Genomic DNA, 15979 nt, shown 5'->3' on the forward strand with positions numbered 1-15979 from the left:
GGACACCCTGTGTGGCTCTGTGATTTTGATGACTGGATGTCAAATAGTTGGCAGTTTTGATGATGAGTGTCACCTTCTCAGAATGATCAGCCTGAGTCCCCATTAGCACCTCCATTAGCCTCCACCTGAGCAACTCAATGTTTTCGTTTCTTCACCTGCCTCTCTAAAACCTCAGAGGGCAAAGATCTTTATAGATTCTGTGTATTGCTACATATCAAACTCCTAGAACCATCCCTGGCACAGAAGGGACCCTGGATGCATGTATGATGCATGTATGTGTGTCTCAATAGGTGAGTGGATGGATGGATGGGTAAACGGGAGCTAAGAATGCTCAGGGACTTGCTCCATTCTCCACCCCCTTGTTCTTTCTTTCATTTTTATTAACTGTACGCATGTGGGTAGGTCTCGTGGTTCTCTTCATCATCAGTAACATGGGATGGTCTCTCCAGGAAGGGCTGGGGGATTGAAGATTTACTGAGAGCTCTCATCAGTGTAGGCTTCACTGGGACACATTGATTTCAGCCAATGGGAAAAACTCACTGATTCATTTGCTCATTAATTCATGAGATCAGCCAGTCCCCAAGCAGGTGGCTTGGGACAACTTCTAGAAGGACAACTCCTTCCTGTAAGGCTGAGTGATGCTGTGGAAGGGAGTGGTGGGATGGAGGTTGTGGAGAGAGCACCGGGGCAAGTCGTGATGGCACAAACAGATGCGGGGAATGGGACCACAGACCTCCTGAGAGGAAGTGATCAGGACTTCCTCTGGGAAGTCCTCTCCAGGTCACTTTGTCCACTAGCCAGTGGACTGGGCCTTCAGAACCCTGTGGAGCCCAGGATGCAGGAGGAGGCTGCTGTGGGGGGCCTTACATGCTCAAGGAACACAGAGAGCAGTTGAGCTCAGGGTCAGTGTTGAATGCAGGCTGTGCTGCCTGCAGCTCCTCTGTGACCATGAGAGAGACACTCACTTTTGAGCCTCACATCTGTCACATAAACTCTATCATTGCCAAAAGGTAGGTTGTGACCAGAACACAAAGTTACAAAGAACCAAAAATCACTGGGCACACCCAGGAATGGTAAGTGCGGCTAGCTTGGGCTTCTTGGAGCCACATCAGGATGCCTTCCTTCCTAAAGAACCAGAGAAGTCAGACAACTCACTAACAGAGGAAAAGGAGCTACTATCCCACATTAGTGGCAAAAGTGGCTCTGGGAGTCCCTAGTGCCCTCTAGTGCTCATACACAGACACTACAAAACCATTTTCTGGGGTGGGCTGCAAGGACACCATTTGCTATAGTAGGATGCCATTTGCTAACTGTTCATATAGTAGGACCCACCTTTGGTGACCAGCTGAGGGAACCCCCAAACCCTCTTGTGCTTCAAGGAATAAAACTTCCATTGAGTCCCAGCTGCCCTCCCCCTGCCCCAAGATGGCCTCCTGATGCATGCTGATGGACTGGACTGGTTCTACACGTTTTCTTCTGTCCCTCTGGAGGCTGGGCTAGCCACTAAGCACAGACAGTGCCACTGACTCAAGGCCAAAGACTCAGAGTAGGGAGCTAACTTTGCTAAGGCAATGGTGTTGGCTTCTTTAGACCCACAGTGGTAGATTGGGATCCTCCTTTCAGAATAAGGAAACAGGCTAAGAGAGGCATATGACCTTCTCATTCTAGAATTCCCAGGTCTCCAGGTCTCCATGACTCCAAACCTGAGGTTCTTGCTGTCGCTTGTACCTTCCCCAGATTACCCACCACGACCAGCAGAATTGGCAGGCAGGACACAGAGGAGTGGGAGATACTGCCAAGTGGGTAGAATGTGGCACCTCATATGGAAATCCTGATGGGTGGATAGGGGGACACAGCTGTGGAGTGCAGAAACCCCAAGAAGCAGCTGTGTGGTTCATCAGCTGTGTGGGAGATGGGGAGGGAGCAGGATTTGGTCAGAATGCTTCTGAAGGGTCATCCCTAGCAGATATAATGTGTTCAGCCACGCTGAGGGCTGATTCCTCTTTATTACCCTCTGGGGTCCACAATCTTTGCCAGGAAGATCATGGAGGGGGTGATATTCTCATAGAGCAGTATCATGTAAGGTTTGTTTAGCATGACTTTTTCAGGGGTCTCCATAGGCAGTGTCTGTGCTCCAGAGCCTGCAGCCCCCTTTGTGCCCTTCTCGTCCATCTTCAGCTCAGCCTTGTGCACTGCCTGTAGGAAGCAAAGGAAAAGTCAGTGCCTGCTGATCCACTCAGAGGCTGTAGTCCAGAGGAAAGAGGCCCAGACATGGACACAACTCAGCCAAAGTTGCCCAGTCTCCATGTAACCCATCTCAGGTGCCAGCCATCCTGGGACACTGGCTCTCCTGCTACCACCTTGATGATATTTAATGAACAGACACAGTGTGGAGAAGATGATGGTGGGGACTGGTGACAACAAGGGGACAGATGTGGACTTGCTATCCCAGTGGCTTACGTTTGTAATCCTAGTTATTCAGAAGGCTGACATCTAAGGATCATAGCTCAAAGCCAGTCTGATAAGGAAAATCCAAGAGACTCTTATCTCCAATTAATCACACAAAAAAAGCCTGGGATAGAGCTGTGCTTGGGTAGTAGAGCACTAACCTTGAGCAGAAAACAAGCAAACAAATAAAAACTCAGAGCACTCTAAAGCCCCAGGATTGGCAGAAAAAAGTTAATTCAAGATTCATGATGAATAGATCTTAATAGGAAATATTTTGTGCAATACTTGGGACACAATTATGCTAAAATGGTATTGATTATTTATCTAAATTCTAAATGCAATGGAATATCTTATAGTCTATCTTCTAAATCTGATAACCCTACATAGCTAGTCCTCTCTTTCTGCCACCACAGACAGACCAGGCTTGAGCCCACTCCTTCTCTGGATCAGTTATGTAATCGTGGGCAAACCATGATTCCTACCTATCTGGTGGGCAGGGCTCTGGCTGGTGTGCGGGCAGTGACCGTGAGCCTGGCTGTGAGGGCTCTAGTGTGGGAAGGGTGGTCAGGGAGCAGGCTTACCTCGCCCACCTTCAGGCTGCGGTAGGGAGAGATTCTAGTGAGGTCTCCGTGCTCCTCGAAGACTTTGCTGATACCCAGTTGGGACAGAGTCTTCTTCAAGTTGTATGTCCCAGAGATGTGGAGCCTTGGCACGAACACATCCACCACCCTGGAAAGAAGAGCAGGGAGAGTGAGCAGAAGGGTTGCCTTCCTCCAGGGGGTGGGGCAGGAGAGATTGCCAGGTAAGCTTTGTCCTATCACAGCCAAAATGCTCAGAATGAGAGGTGCTCCTGAGACCCCAGAAGAAAGACACCCCATGATCATGACAACTTCTCCATGGTCATTCCAGTTGAGCCCACACTCAAAGGATCTAAGGCTCTGGGACATGTGTGCAAAAGGAGGAGATTGGTCACAGCATGGCAGGGCTTGTGGCTTCTCTCTCTTTACTCATTGCTCAGGGCCTCACTCACTCTGGTGAGTTGAATTACCCTTGACAGGCCCACCAACTCCCAGGTTTACCTTTCTACCCACTCATTTGTTCATTTGTTCATCTAACAAACAATTAGGAAGCATCTTCTGTATACCACATGTTGCCCTAGGTGCCAAGGTGAATTGACAAACAGAGTTGGCAGAACTCCCTGCTCCTGCCTGTGTTCCAGCAGGAAAGGCAGACAAGAAAATCACTACCAGAAAAGGCCTGATGTGGCACATTGGCAAACTCAGCCAGGGTGCCAGGAAGGAATACAAGCTAGGGACAGAGAGGAAGTACAGGCAAACTTGCTGGAATGAGGAAGGCTGAGAGTCACATAGAAATTGGAAAAACCCTTGCGGGAGGCAAAGGGGTCAAGAAAATACCATCTTTCGCTCTGAAGAAGACAGGGAGCCCCAGCAGACTTTTGCCCAGAGGAACGATCCTCTTGTTGAGGATGGACGGGCTCATTCTGCCTGCTCTGCCAATCACACAAGCATTGGTCCTGAAGGTCATGTGGAAGTTTGTGCGAGAGTCAGAGGCAAGAGCACAGAGAATTGGAAGACGTCTGGTCTACAGTTAGGTCCGTGGCTTTCCTGGCACACTGAAGGGGTTTGGGGGGGGGGTCATGATCCAGTATGATGTTGAAGTGTGTAGTCTAAGCAAAGGAAGGACAGAGTTGTCAGCCATAGGAGGCTTCCCAGGGAGGCCAAGGTGCCAATCCTGACCCATAGAGACAGAGGTTGCAGTCTACACCTAAGGAGACTGTGCGTGAATAGAAGCAGGACTCTGGGCTTAGGAGACAGACTGAGAGCAGGTCAGAAATTCAGACCTCGCATGTCGTTGAAAACTTGGAGCCCAGGAGCAAAGAGCCCAAGGACTGAGTCTGTAACTCTCTCCTCTGAGGTGGGAAGACAACAGAGGGGACCAGCAAACAGCAGGGCCGTGCCAGACTGCTTGTAGGCCTCTGCCTTCTGTGAAAGGCCAGGCTCTGTTCCAGAAGCCTAAATTCTGACATGTCCTATGCACTAGTGGTTTAGACAAGTACTTTTAGGTGCTTCTCTTGGTTACTTCTCTTGAGAAAGAAAAGAATGTTTTTGTTTTCCTCTTCATCTACATTTAGGGGAGATGATTCCCTCTTTCAGGGGAAGTTTAATGCCCTTTATGATGGCAGATCTCAGGCCCTTGTGTGTGGTCAGTGTTGCAGCACAAGGCTGTAGAAGGCCGTGGAGAAGGGATCATAGAGTACCATTGCCAGCACCAGAACCAAACCTGGCAAGAAATGATCAGAAAGAACACGGTGAGGCAGCTGGGGCACCTGGCAAGAGCCAACTATAGGGTCTTAAGCCATTGCAATCTGTTCCGAAAGTTGTGATCTTAGGCCCAACCTCCAGCAGTCAGGGCTTTTGCATGAAACAAGGGTAGAAGCTGAGATTCTCCCCATTTTCCAGCTTCTCTTCATTTCTGCACCTCTCAGTCTCTTAGGGAGGCCTCGCAGGCTTTGTCAACTCTGCAGCTCTGTAGAGCATCAGCTGAAAAGAGCCGGTTGCTTGTGGCTGGTGTGAAGGGATTCTGCACCACACCTTTTCCTGGAGAGAAAGCACTGCTGGGCTGCTTTTCTGGGGCAGATCTTGGGGTCCCACCTCTCCAGCAAATCAGGAAAGGGAGATCAGAAGTCAAGCCTATGCAAATCCTCTTTAGCTAATGCCAGACTAATCTATATTCATTTCTTGCAATGGTCCTAAGAGGTCAACATCCATTCCGTCAGCCACACATGAGCCCAGGCCTGGCCTCACCTCTCGCTCTCTCACTGATACGCTGCACTGAAGTCAAGACTTTTGTGAGACCTGATAGATGATGGCAAGTCCAAGGGGGAGGAATCCTGGGGGGCAGGGATCCTGACATGGCTCCTCCCTGGGCAGACACTGCCAATCTCTCATCCCTCCCACCCCATGCCAAGCCCTGACTGACTCCCCCTAAATGTACCTGGCATTTTGGCTATGGACACCCAGACTCCGATGTAACTATAACAACACTAGCCCTTCACCTTCCCAAGAAAATCCACCCACAGCCTAGTGGCTGAGACAGATTCCACAGGCTTAGCAGACGTGGACTCTAGGGTGCAGTTTTAGAAGCAAAATACTCAGTCGCTTTGGTCCTTCCCTTCACTGGCTTTGTCAGGACACCAAGTTTGAACACATCATTCTGTGTACATGGAATAACTCTCAGCTCCTTTCAACACCTTGGGGTCTCCACTCACAGCGGCCGTGGCCTGGGATTCCACCACTCCTCTTTCTTCCCAAATATCCCTGCCGTCTTTTCAGTTCCACCTCCTCTGTGACGCCTTCCCTAACGACCACCCTCTGTGAAGACTCTATTCTCTGTGCTCCCACAACCCCACCACACTACCATCAAAGATTCTGCATCTCATTGCATTTCTAGACTGCGGCTACCATCTAAGAAGTACATCACAGAGCCCCAGAGAGGGCTTGGGCCACAGGACGAGGCTTCAGAAAGAATGGGGGGAATCGAGGAAGCACAAGAATCCACTTTCGCTAGGTTCCCCGCTTTACCTTTTGGCAAGCAAATGCTTCCATTTGCTGAAGATGTCCACCTTCAAGCCCTCTTCCAGGCTCTCCATCTTGCCCTCGTCTGGGAGAACAAAGGCCACTGTGATGTTTCCGTGGTACGGCATCTCCAGGATGGTGCAGGCCAGCTGGTCGTCATAGGCGACGTCGTACAAGCCCGACCGGTACATCATGGGTACTTTCACCTTCTTCCTTCCATCCACAAAGAAATCCTCCTCTTTCGTTTGTTTGGGGTCAAATTCATATTTCCACCTGGCTTTAGGTTGAAAGACAAACATGAGTCCCTGGAAGGAAAGGAAGTGAGCAGACCCAAGGAATTGCTGCTCACTGTCTACACAGTGATTCTGGGGAAGGACTTGCGGTTCTTCTGGGAGATGAGGGTTTGGGTTTTACAGACTCTAGACATTCCCATTCTCCTTCCATGTTCTGAAGATTTCTGGAGGGATGGGATGAGGCCCTGGGATCCTTTTTCAAAGAAACTAGGACCAGGGCTGTAAGCGTTAAGCACAGAAGACTTCCTAGAGCCTGGGTGTCTCTGGGGCTCTGAGTTGATATAGCCATGGAGAGAGTTAATTGCAATTAGTGGTGGCTCTCTGACTGTGATTCCAGTGAAGCTGTTTCACTGGATCCCAGGTCATCTTTAAAGGAGCCCCTCTTATATGGAGCTGCGAAAACTAATAGAACACACCAATGGTGGAGCTGGCTGGAAAGCAGCAAACACACCAAGTGTATGTTTGGACTCTTCCTTTTGATGCTGAGGATGCTTTGACTCCTCTGTGCATAAACTCAAGTCTCTCTCTTTTCAAACCTGTGACTCTCACAGCCCCCAGCATAGGCCCTTAAAACCCGTCTTTCTTCTTGGCCTCACGGTTATATAGGGAGGGCCTTGGACAAGTGTGTGAATCCCCCTGGGCTTTGGTGTCCTTAATTCATGGAATTAATCATGATAGTTCTAAGCATCAGTTAGGACTACTTGGAGACAGCAGGAGAAGGAAGAAGGCGGGGTAGCTCTCGACTGTCTAGTAAGTGTGGAGTACATGCTGCTCACCATCAGAACCATTGTCATACCTGTTGCTAAAGGGACACCTAGCGGGGATGCTGAGCAGTCCCAGTGTCTCTTCTCAGGTTGGAAAGGCCATTCTCCCCTTCCTGTAAGAGTCACCCACATCCCCAAGGAGTTCTGGAGTCTAGGACTTGCACACTCAGGACCATGCTACTTGCGGTGCAGTGGTGATGTGGCCTGGACTGAGCTGTGTCAGTCTTTGACTTTCCTTTCCGGCCAGTCCCTGTGTATGCATGTGTGACACGTAGACTATGGATGGTTGTGAGGTATGTGGGGGGGGGGCGATAATTTGGGCAACATGCTTCTATTTTCTTTTTTCAGTCTCCCCATTCACCTTGGCCAATCTACAAAATCTGAGAGGGAGACTGGTCACCCACCAAAATGGTGGCACCTCATCAGCATCACCACTCTGGGGTCCACTTGGGGTGAAGGAAGTGCACAGCCCTAGGCCTGTGAGAAATGCTTTGCTACTCATCAGCAGGCCTTGGGATTGGAATTAATTGAATTCTCTCTCTCTCTCTCTCTCTCTCTCTCTCTCTCTCTCTCTCTCTCTCTCTCTCTCTCTCTCTCTCTCTCTCTCTCTCTCTCTTCAAGACGCACAAAGAGCTCGTCTCTGCACTTTCACCTTGAACCCCCCGCCCCAAACTATGTGATGGATGATGTATTGCCATGTTTACTTCACAGATGAGGAAAGCAAGCACCTGAGAGATTGTGAGAGATTGTGGGTGCAAGGGTTCAAGTCCAACAGAGCAAAGCCAGTGGGGCTAAACTGGGCTTTCCATGTGAGTGTGCCCAACCTACCCTCCCCATGCCCGCATGCCCCCAGCCTTACCTTGAAAGAAAATGTAGTTTGTAAGAAGCATGACTGTTCCAGGATCTATACTCCTGACCAGGTTGTGGATTTCCCCATGAGTTTTCTGACTGATAAAGCCATTGATCTGCTTCTGAGTTTCTTCCAAGTTCTGGAAGTTGGTGGATACCAGTTCTGCATCGTACATACCCTTGGCTGCTCTCAGGAAACTTCTCTGGGGCTTCAGCCTCCTGTCCATGAACAGGGTGTTGCCAAGGTCCATCTTGACATTCTGCTTCTGCTGGTGTAGCCTTTTGAGGAGATAGTGGAAGCCTTGGTGTAGGTCCCTGTCTGACATTCCCCAGAAGCTCAGGCCCCGCTTTATCTCGGTCAGCGTGGAGTCCTGGGCCCCCAGAGACAGCATGGAGAAGGCAGTGGAAATGCTTAGCGGGGAGAAGAAGATGTTCTGCCTCGGGTTTTTGAAAGCCAGCTTCTTGAGTAAATTGAAGCCGAACTCCATATTGCGCCAGGCCAGTTCCCGGGCATTTCTCTTTGCCTTTAACTCTCGATCTTGACCCTGGGCTCCATAGCTGTTTGGGGAGAGGTCGGGCTGCTGAAGACTTGGTGCAGTGAGGAGGCCAGCCAGAAACAGGCTGAAGCCCGGCATAAGCTTCATGGTCCTTGGAGACTGTCCTGTGGAGCAGTAGGTCTGAGGTTAGCAGGGACCAAAAGAACTTCATCACCTCTCCCTTATCCACGAGCGAGAGTAGATGAGTGCATTGCACATGATGGCTGCTGAGTGCTTTGCCATACACAACCCCATTCAGGCTCCCTTGTCACCACAGCAACAGGAAATAAGGAACCCCGGGTTGCAAGTGAGAGGACCGAGTGTGGAAGTTCATTCTTGCTTTTGTACCCTCCTCCCTCATCTTGGGGTGACATGTCTCAATTCCTTTGAGTGACCTTACATCTGTTCTGACAGGACTCAGTCCATGCTGTGTACTGATAGCTGTCCCAAGAGAGCTTATAGGGATGCCACAAAGGTAAGGAGCAGAATAAGCATGCTGTCCTAGATCCGATCCAACCTTGGTCAGCTCCCAGAGCACCTGGGCAGCTCTGAGGAGCTGCTGGATGGAATCAGAGAGTGGGTGACTATTTGCTCACCCTAGGATGTAGGACTTGATGTACCCTGGGTGGCTCCCATCAACTCACCACAGCCTTGTGGCCTGGGAAGGGTAGCTATGATTTGTTAGTAGCCGTGTCTCTTGGTCCTGGTAGACATCACCAGGGTCCACCACAGTCAAATCCAAGTGTCTGGTATTGAGTAGGCACTCCCGGCTGACTGACTGAATCATCAAGCACTAATGCCTGGCCTGTCTCTAGAGGCCTCCTATTTCCCAAGTCCTTCCTGTTTGGAAGGTACTGGGGATACAGTCTTCCACCCAGCAGTCGTGGGTATCCAAGAAATTTATTGTATGCTATTGGAGAATTCTAGCAAATACTGCCAAACTCTTAAATTTTTGGTCAACTGGTCTCTGAACCTGTTCTCTCCAGAGTCTCCATTCTCAGCTCAAAAACGGGATCTGATTTGCACAGGGCAATCACAACTTCTCTAGTTTTGATTAATTCAATCAAAACTCCTCTACTTAGGATTGGTTCAGAAGATAGACCTGACCCAAACAAGTCAGGCTCAGGGAAGTGGTAACTTCAGTGGTCTAATGAGGATAAACTCCAGAGCTGTTTATTGCCATATTAGATTATTAGTTTCTTAATTTCCCAGATGTCCTGAACAGGGGCATTTGCATCTGGGGACTAAAACTCAGTGGTATCCCATTGAGCAAACTAAAGGCAAAGCCAGGGCACAAGTGGACACATACCAGGTTACATAGGAAAATGGATGGGACTGATATGTATATATATATATATATATGTTATGTTGTGTAGCATATATATACATACATATTACATATATATATATACATATGTGAACACACATACACATAATCCCAGGGTTCTCAAGCAGTCATGAGTTCCTCTCTTCATGCCTTCACAGCTGGATGACATCCAAGAAAGAGTTCCCCTCTCTGAGTCCAGAGATTCTCTTTTTAACCTAAGAATCTTCCACCCCCAGGACTTACTCTGATAAAACTTAGTTTGTGGTGAACGAGGAAGGGGCTCTGTGCGATGTGTGAAAGTAGGCTTTGGAGAATGCTTCAGATAAACAAAAGCAAGCACAACAAAAAAAAATTAGGGCATGAAAGAGGCTGAATCTTAGAAGCTCTTGGGCTGGACCAAAATAGAAGTGTCTGTTGCTGTGGAGATTGCCACCCAGGCATGCACTGTTACCCAATATTAAGGAGTGGAAAAGTTAGGACACGCCACTCAAGCAGAATTGTACAGTAGATGGTTTGCCAGCATGCCAAGATGCAAAGCAGTAAGCTAGCTGCCAGGGGCTGTGCCTGTGAGTCAGGGCAGCTAGGTCCCAGCCCCAAGCCAGCAGGCAGGGTGACTGCTGATGCTCCACCCTAGAAAAGCTTCCTGGCACATGGGCACCCTCACCCAAGGCTCTGTGCCAAGAGGCTGAGCTGCAGACTCACCAGGTCTTTCCACTGCACAGTTGCAGCCATAAGAACTGACGGGCACATAAGGTTGGGTGTCAGTTTCCTATGCAGCTGATGGGAGGCAAGGTTTTTCTCACCTCCTAACTGCCAATGTGCCCATGTACTGATGGAAGGTTTCTTCCATTCCATTCTGCCCCACCCTCAGAACAAGGACACATCCATACCATGCTGGGATCTCCATCTCTGCCCACCTTTACAAGCCTGGGCCACCGTGATCATTTCAGGTCACCCTATGTGTCACCATCCTAGACCTTTCTCTCTCAACAACCTGCACATTCTGAGTCTTTCCATCTGTTATCACAGGCTCCGAACTGACCCGTATTTGTCAGATGGGTAAGATGCCTGATGCCTGAGTAGGCTCCATTTTTTTATTCTATAATTAAAATAGCTGAGCCACTGTTTATTTCCCAATACATCTGTAGATTGCAATTCATTGAGTAATCCTTTGCAGGAGAAAGAGATAGATAGATAGATAGATAGAGAGAGAGAGAGAGAGAGAGAGAGAGAGAGAGAGAGAGAGAGAGAGAGAAGAATTTGGTTGTTACTCAAAACAAATTAATAGATTAAATTAAAAGAAAAAAGCACACACACACAAAAGAGCAAGATATAAGTCTGGTATATCCACAGGGAAGATAAAACAAGAAATAAATATTTGAATACCCTTACCATTCCCATCTCACAGTCTCCATTAATTTGGAAAAATAATTTCCCTCTCCAGAAAAGAAGCAAAAATAATACCTCACGGATCCAGGATGCAACCATCTCAGAACCAGATTTCCCAACCAGATGACTTTAAGGCCGTCTGGACAAATGGCACAAGTGGATTCAAGTCCACATGTGGAGGGGTTCCCCACACTGAGGGGGTACGCATAGGAGTGCTCTCAGGCCAAAAAGTGGCCACAACTTCCCCCTCTCACATAGAGCAAAGTGACAACGAGATATGACAGCAGATTTAATAATTCTTTGTTTGTCCAAGCATGATACCACATGCCTGTAATCCAAGCACTTGGAAAAAAGAGGTAAGAGGATCATGACTTGGAAGCAAGCCTGAGATATTTAAAACTCTGTCCCCCCAAAAAACAAATAAACAATAATCATTTCATATCTTGTCCCCAGGTGACTTTTTTCCCCAGGATTTCCCAACACATAGATGCCAAAACTCATAGATGGTCATTCTCCTATATAAAATGGCACAGCATCTACATGAAATCTACATGTCCTGCTGAGCCCTTTAAATCATGTCTACATTACATATGGCACCTGATACAATCCAGATGCTTTGGAAAGAGTTGTACTGTGACAAGAGAATGTGACAAGAAATGCCACCTGTACATGTTCAGTGCAGATGTAACTTTTTCCCAAATATTTTCCAGTCCAGGTTATTGGAATCTGTGAATGTGGAACCTGTGGACTGAGAGTAGATGGGATTTATAATTTTATAGAGTGCTTCCCCCAGAAGGTAGAGAAAGCAAGATGCAGAGAAATGAGCACGCAGACAACGGCAGATCTACCATGCATGGGGTGGGAGCAGCTTCCCCCTCCCCACCAGTTCTCTCTCCATGTTTTCTCTGCCCACCTCTCACCTCACCCGGAGGATGACTGTCCTAAGAAGTGTGACAATCACCAGTGTCAACAAGATCAAAGCATTTAGGATGCCATGGCCATACGCCAGCCCCAATACTGAGCCTAACAAGGATGAGCTTCAGGCAGCCTGAGCTCCCTTCTCAGTGAGGACGTACTACACAGGCTGGCTACAAACTCATCCTTTCCTGTCTGGGGACCCCAAGCCCTTGGAACCCCAGGTTCCCTTAGCTCCTTCTCAGAGCTCCTTGTAGAGTGCAGAACACCTACATAAACTCAAAGCTCTCCCCTGAACTGAGAGATATGCCCTTTGGGGCCAGGAGGTTAGCCTAGTGGTAGAGTGCTTGCCTAGCCTGCACGAAGACCTGAGTCCCATTTTTTGGTACCACATACATAGAAAAAAATCTGGAAGTGGTGCAGTGGGTCATGTGGTAGAGTGCTAGCCCTGAGAAAACTCAAGGCCAGAATTCAGGCCCTGAGTTCAAACCTCAGGACTGGCATATATATACATACATATATATATATATGTATGTATATATATGCCCTTTGATTCTCTCATACACAGTGGGTACAGCCTCAAAAACCCTGGTTTAGAGCCAGCCTATATACTCTGTGCTCCTCCTGCATTGGGAACTGATATTATTGTTTTTGCTTGTCAAGGAAATTACTCTAGAAGTGTTAAAGGTTAATCCTAAACAAGTCTGGAACGAAATGGAGGGAAAACCTAATGCCTTCCCATGGCTGAGGTGAGAGAATCACCTGGAAGAACCGAAGTCCCTATTGCAATGTACCTTCTCCTCCTTCCTGGAAAATACCAGATGAAATGCATCCACTTTTTAATTTTTGAGCACAAAGTATGAAGATGTATGCCTGCAATCCCAACACCCCTGAGGCTGAGAAGAGCAGGAGGTTTCCTGAGTGGAGGCTAGCCTAGGCTATGCAGAGTGTCTCAAAACATGAAAGGGGGTGGGGCTTTGGATAAAAAAAGAGAAAAAAATAGGAAAAGAAAAATGGAAAAAGGAAAGAAAGGATGAGGGAAAGGAAAGAGTAAAGAAAAATAGAAGTCCCGTTGCGTCCTCACTCGGAGCCAGGCACTGTAAAACACTAGAGCCATGCCTGGAGAGGGCCCACATGGCTGCTGCCGAAGAAGCAGACATGGAGCTCTCACTCTGTCAGACAACAAGGGGAATGTCAGCAGCAAGACCCAGAACCCTCGGGGACTTCCATCCCTTTACTTGACCTGCTCTTCCTGCCCTTCCCCAGGCTTCACTGTAGAGTGAGGAAACAGGGACTGGAAAGCTGAGTGGCCTCATGCTGATGAGGGAGAAACCACAGCCAGACTGGCTAAAGGAAACCAGGCTGTAATGTGCACTGATGATCGAGCAGAACAGGAATCTCATCAGCTTAGGCTGCCCTGCAAAAACGCACCAAGCAGGCGGCGAGGGCCCGGCTTCACTTTCTCCACTAACTGTGCGTTGATGGATGGATGCAACCTTATTTGAGGCCCACTCAAAGCTGACGGGCCAATCAGAGCACAGAGTAAGCTCCAGGTAGAACTGCCTGTCTTTGGAGCCCACCCCACCCTTACCCCCAGCAGGATTTTCCCTCTAGTACCACAAGTCAATGGCCATGGAGATGAATCAACTCCCCCAGAAGTCCCAGTGAAGTCCCGCCAGGGGAGTTTTGTACATACTGGAAATGTTCTGGAATTTTTTTCCAATAGGCACACCTTAAAGAGTACCATATCCTCCATTTCATATGCATCCCACTTTATGGGGAATAGAGTAGAAGCACTGGATCTTTCCAGAAGGGGGATTGCATACTCACCCTGTATCCGCTGAATCCACGAGGCCAGCCAAATGGACCTGCCCTTCCTTTGTTTTTATTTATACCTCCATGGCCTGCTGGAGAGGCAGGGTATGGCCAATAGAATTAGCTGGCCTGGGAGGTCAGGTGATGGGGGTTTCCAGAGTAGTGGCCACACCACTTCCCCAGGGGCTTCTAACACTGGAGGCTGGCCACAGCGTGATATATGTGGACCACACCTGCTGGGCAGGATCTACCTTAATGACGTCCACCTCATATCTTTTGCAACCACTTCGTTTCCCAATTGCTGTCTGTAGACGGAATATTCTGCCACTGGATCAGCCTGTTGTCCTGACCTTGAAGAATCAACCCCAAATTACCTGTCACCTGTCTAAAACTTGCAGGTGAATTCAAAGGCACCAAGAACATCCAGTGTACAGGTGCTAAAGAAGTACTCAGAGAGCAAATCAGTGCACGAGGCTGAGAACTGGTGTTGGGGGGCGGGGACACCTAGTCTCTTTGTCCCTGCACACTGTCAACTCTTTCACCTGAGCCCATGTGGAGGCCTGGAGATGAGGAGAGATGAATAGCTCGCTGCATACGTAACGTCTGTTGGTGTGACATTCACATTGAAACTTGCTCTCCTTTGAGACCTGAGTGACTCAGTGCTCTGTTTCACCTCTGGGTTTGTTGTGCAGAGTCCATGTGTGCCTGAATGAGTTCTGTTCCTTGTCTCCCTCTCCTTGCTTTTGTACATTTTTCTAATCTGTCTTGAAGGAACAAATATTATTTTAAAGTTAAGTTTTAAATGTTGAAATTACAAGCCAGAGAGAGAGATGTGAGTGACGTGGAAATCTTCCAATCCCTGTGGACCTGGAATGGAAGAGCAATGAGCTCCTTGGACAGATTTTCAATCCTCTTTTCTCTTAATGAACTCCAGTCCCACACTCCTGTCCCAAATACTGCTGCTTTATAATAGCCATTCTATGGCACCAGAGAGGCCCGGAAAAAGGGTGCTGCCCTTAAGTGAAGATGTGACTCTCATTCCCAAAGTTGTATGGACACATGGCCCAGTGAAGCCTTCTTGGAGAGACACAATCCTGACTTGTGGCCACACCCTGTTTGACCTGATTTGCCTTGAGCCATTCCCTCTCTTCCCTTCTTCTTCCTTTCCTTGGAACCAGGCCTCCCTGGGGGACTGTGTGTATGTATGTTGGTTGGAATCACCCATGACTAGACAAGAGCCCTCTGCTCTGGAAGTAACTGTGTCCCAATGAAGCCAAGGGATGGTGATCCCACTGTGGCAGAGGCTAAGAGGTGGACACTGACCCAGAATCCAGCTCTGTGCCCATGGATTGGAAGGAAAGAACCCTGCCCATTAATGATAGGGTGAGGTTCAAGTGAGTCCTATGGCCACACCCACCTGCCCCCCACATTGTCTATGCTCTGCTTGAACTCCCACAGGAGATGGGGGGGTATTCTCGGTGGGCAGGTTCACTCAGTGGCACGGGCTGCATGGGGATGCCTGAAGTTAGGCAGGCTAATTGGACATAGGTGGGGACAGCTAGAGATGGGCCCCAGGCCAGGCTGGGCTCTCTGTCTGGGTGAGGAGCTGTCCATCCTGCCAAGGGAGCCTTGCAGGTTGGCAGCCCTGTGGAGCAATGAAGGAGATGTCTGGGGGACCAACCCCTCCCAGCCCCCATCAGGGATCCTTGGCCTCGACTTGACTGTTCCCAACAACCCTCTCTAGAGATTTGGGTTGTCTGTTCCTGAGAGTCGCCTGGGAACTTCAGGCAAACACATTCTCCAAGCTGCTATAGAGATCTGAGTTGAGTGGGTTAGTAGAAGAAGGCTGATGGCAGAGTTCTCTTTTTTTTTTTTTGGCCAGTCCTGGGGCTTGAACTCAGGACCTGGGCACTGTTCTTGAGCTTTCTCAAGGCTAGAGCTCTACCACTTGAGCCACAGCACTTCTGGCTTTTTCTGTGGATGTGGTACCAAAGAATCAAACCCAGGGCTTCATGCATGCTAGGCAAGCACATAGGCCATGCTCCCG

General features: G+C 48.8%; 1 protein-coding gene across 1 annotated transcript; it reads right to left on the minus strand.

Moving 5' to 3' along the window:
* Positions 1-2007: 2007 nt before the first annotated feature.
* On the minus strand, positions 2008-8594 carry Serpina12 (serpin family A member 12). The gene is made up of 4 exons (XM_090345414.1): positions 7961-8594; positions 6051-6321; positions 3030-3177; positions 2008-2196 (listed from the first exon to the last, which is right to left on the minus strand). Exons 1-4 carry the CDS (start codon positions 8592-8594, stop codon positions 2008-2010), a joined length of 1242 nt encoding a protein of 413 aa, XP_090201540.1.
* Between the last annotated feature and the right edge of the window lie 7385 nt (positions 8595-15979).

The sequence above is a fragment of the Megascapheus bottae genome, chromosome 14, assembly GCF_031878675.1.
Source record: "Megascapheus bottae isolate mThoBot1 chromosome 14, mThoBot2.hap1, whole genome shotgun sequence".
NCBI lineage: Eukaryota > Metazoa > Chordata > Mammalia > Rodentia > Geomyidae > Megascapheus > Megascapheus bottae.

What these genes read in the sequence shown, in the direction of transcription:
- Serpina12 (XM_090345414.1), bottom strand. Translation starts at nt 8,594, where the DNA reads ATGAAGCTTATGCCGGGCTTCAGCCTGTTTCTGGCTGGCCTCCTCACT. An exon ending in AAGCATTTGCTTGCCAAAAG is followed by an intron (nt 3,178 to 6,050) that starts GTAAAGCGGGGA and finishes TCTTCTTTCCAG; the next exon opens with GGTGGTGGATGTGTTCGTGC. An exon ending in GCAGCCTGAAGGTGGGCGAG is followed by an intron (nt 2,197 to 3,029) that starts GTAAGCCTGCTC and finishes TGCTTCCTACAG; the next exon opens with GCAGTGCACAAGGCTGAGCT.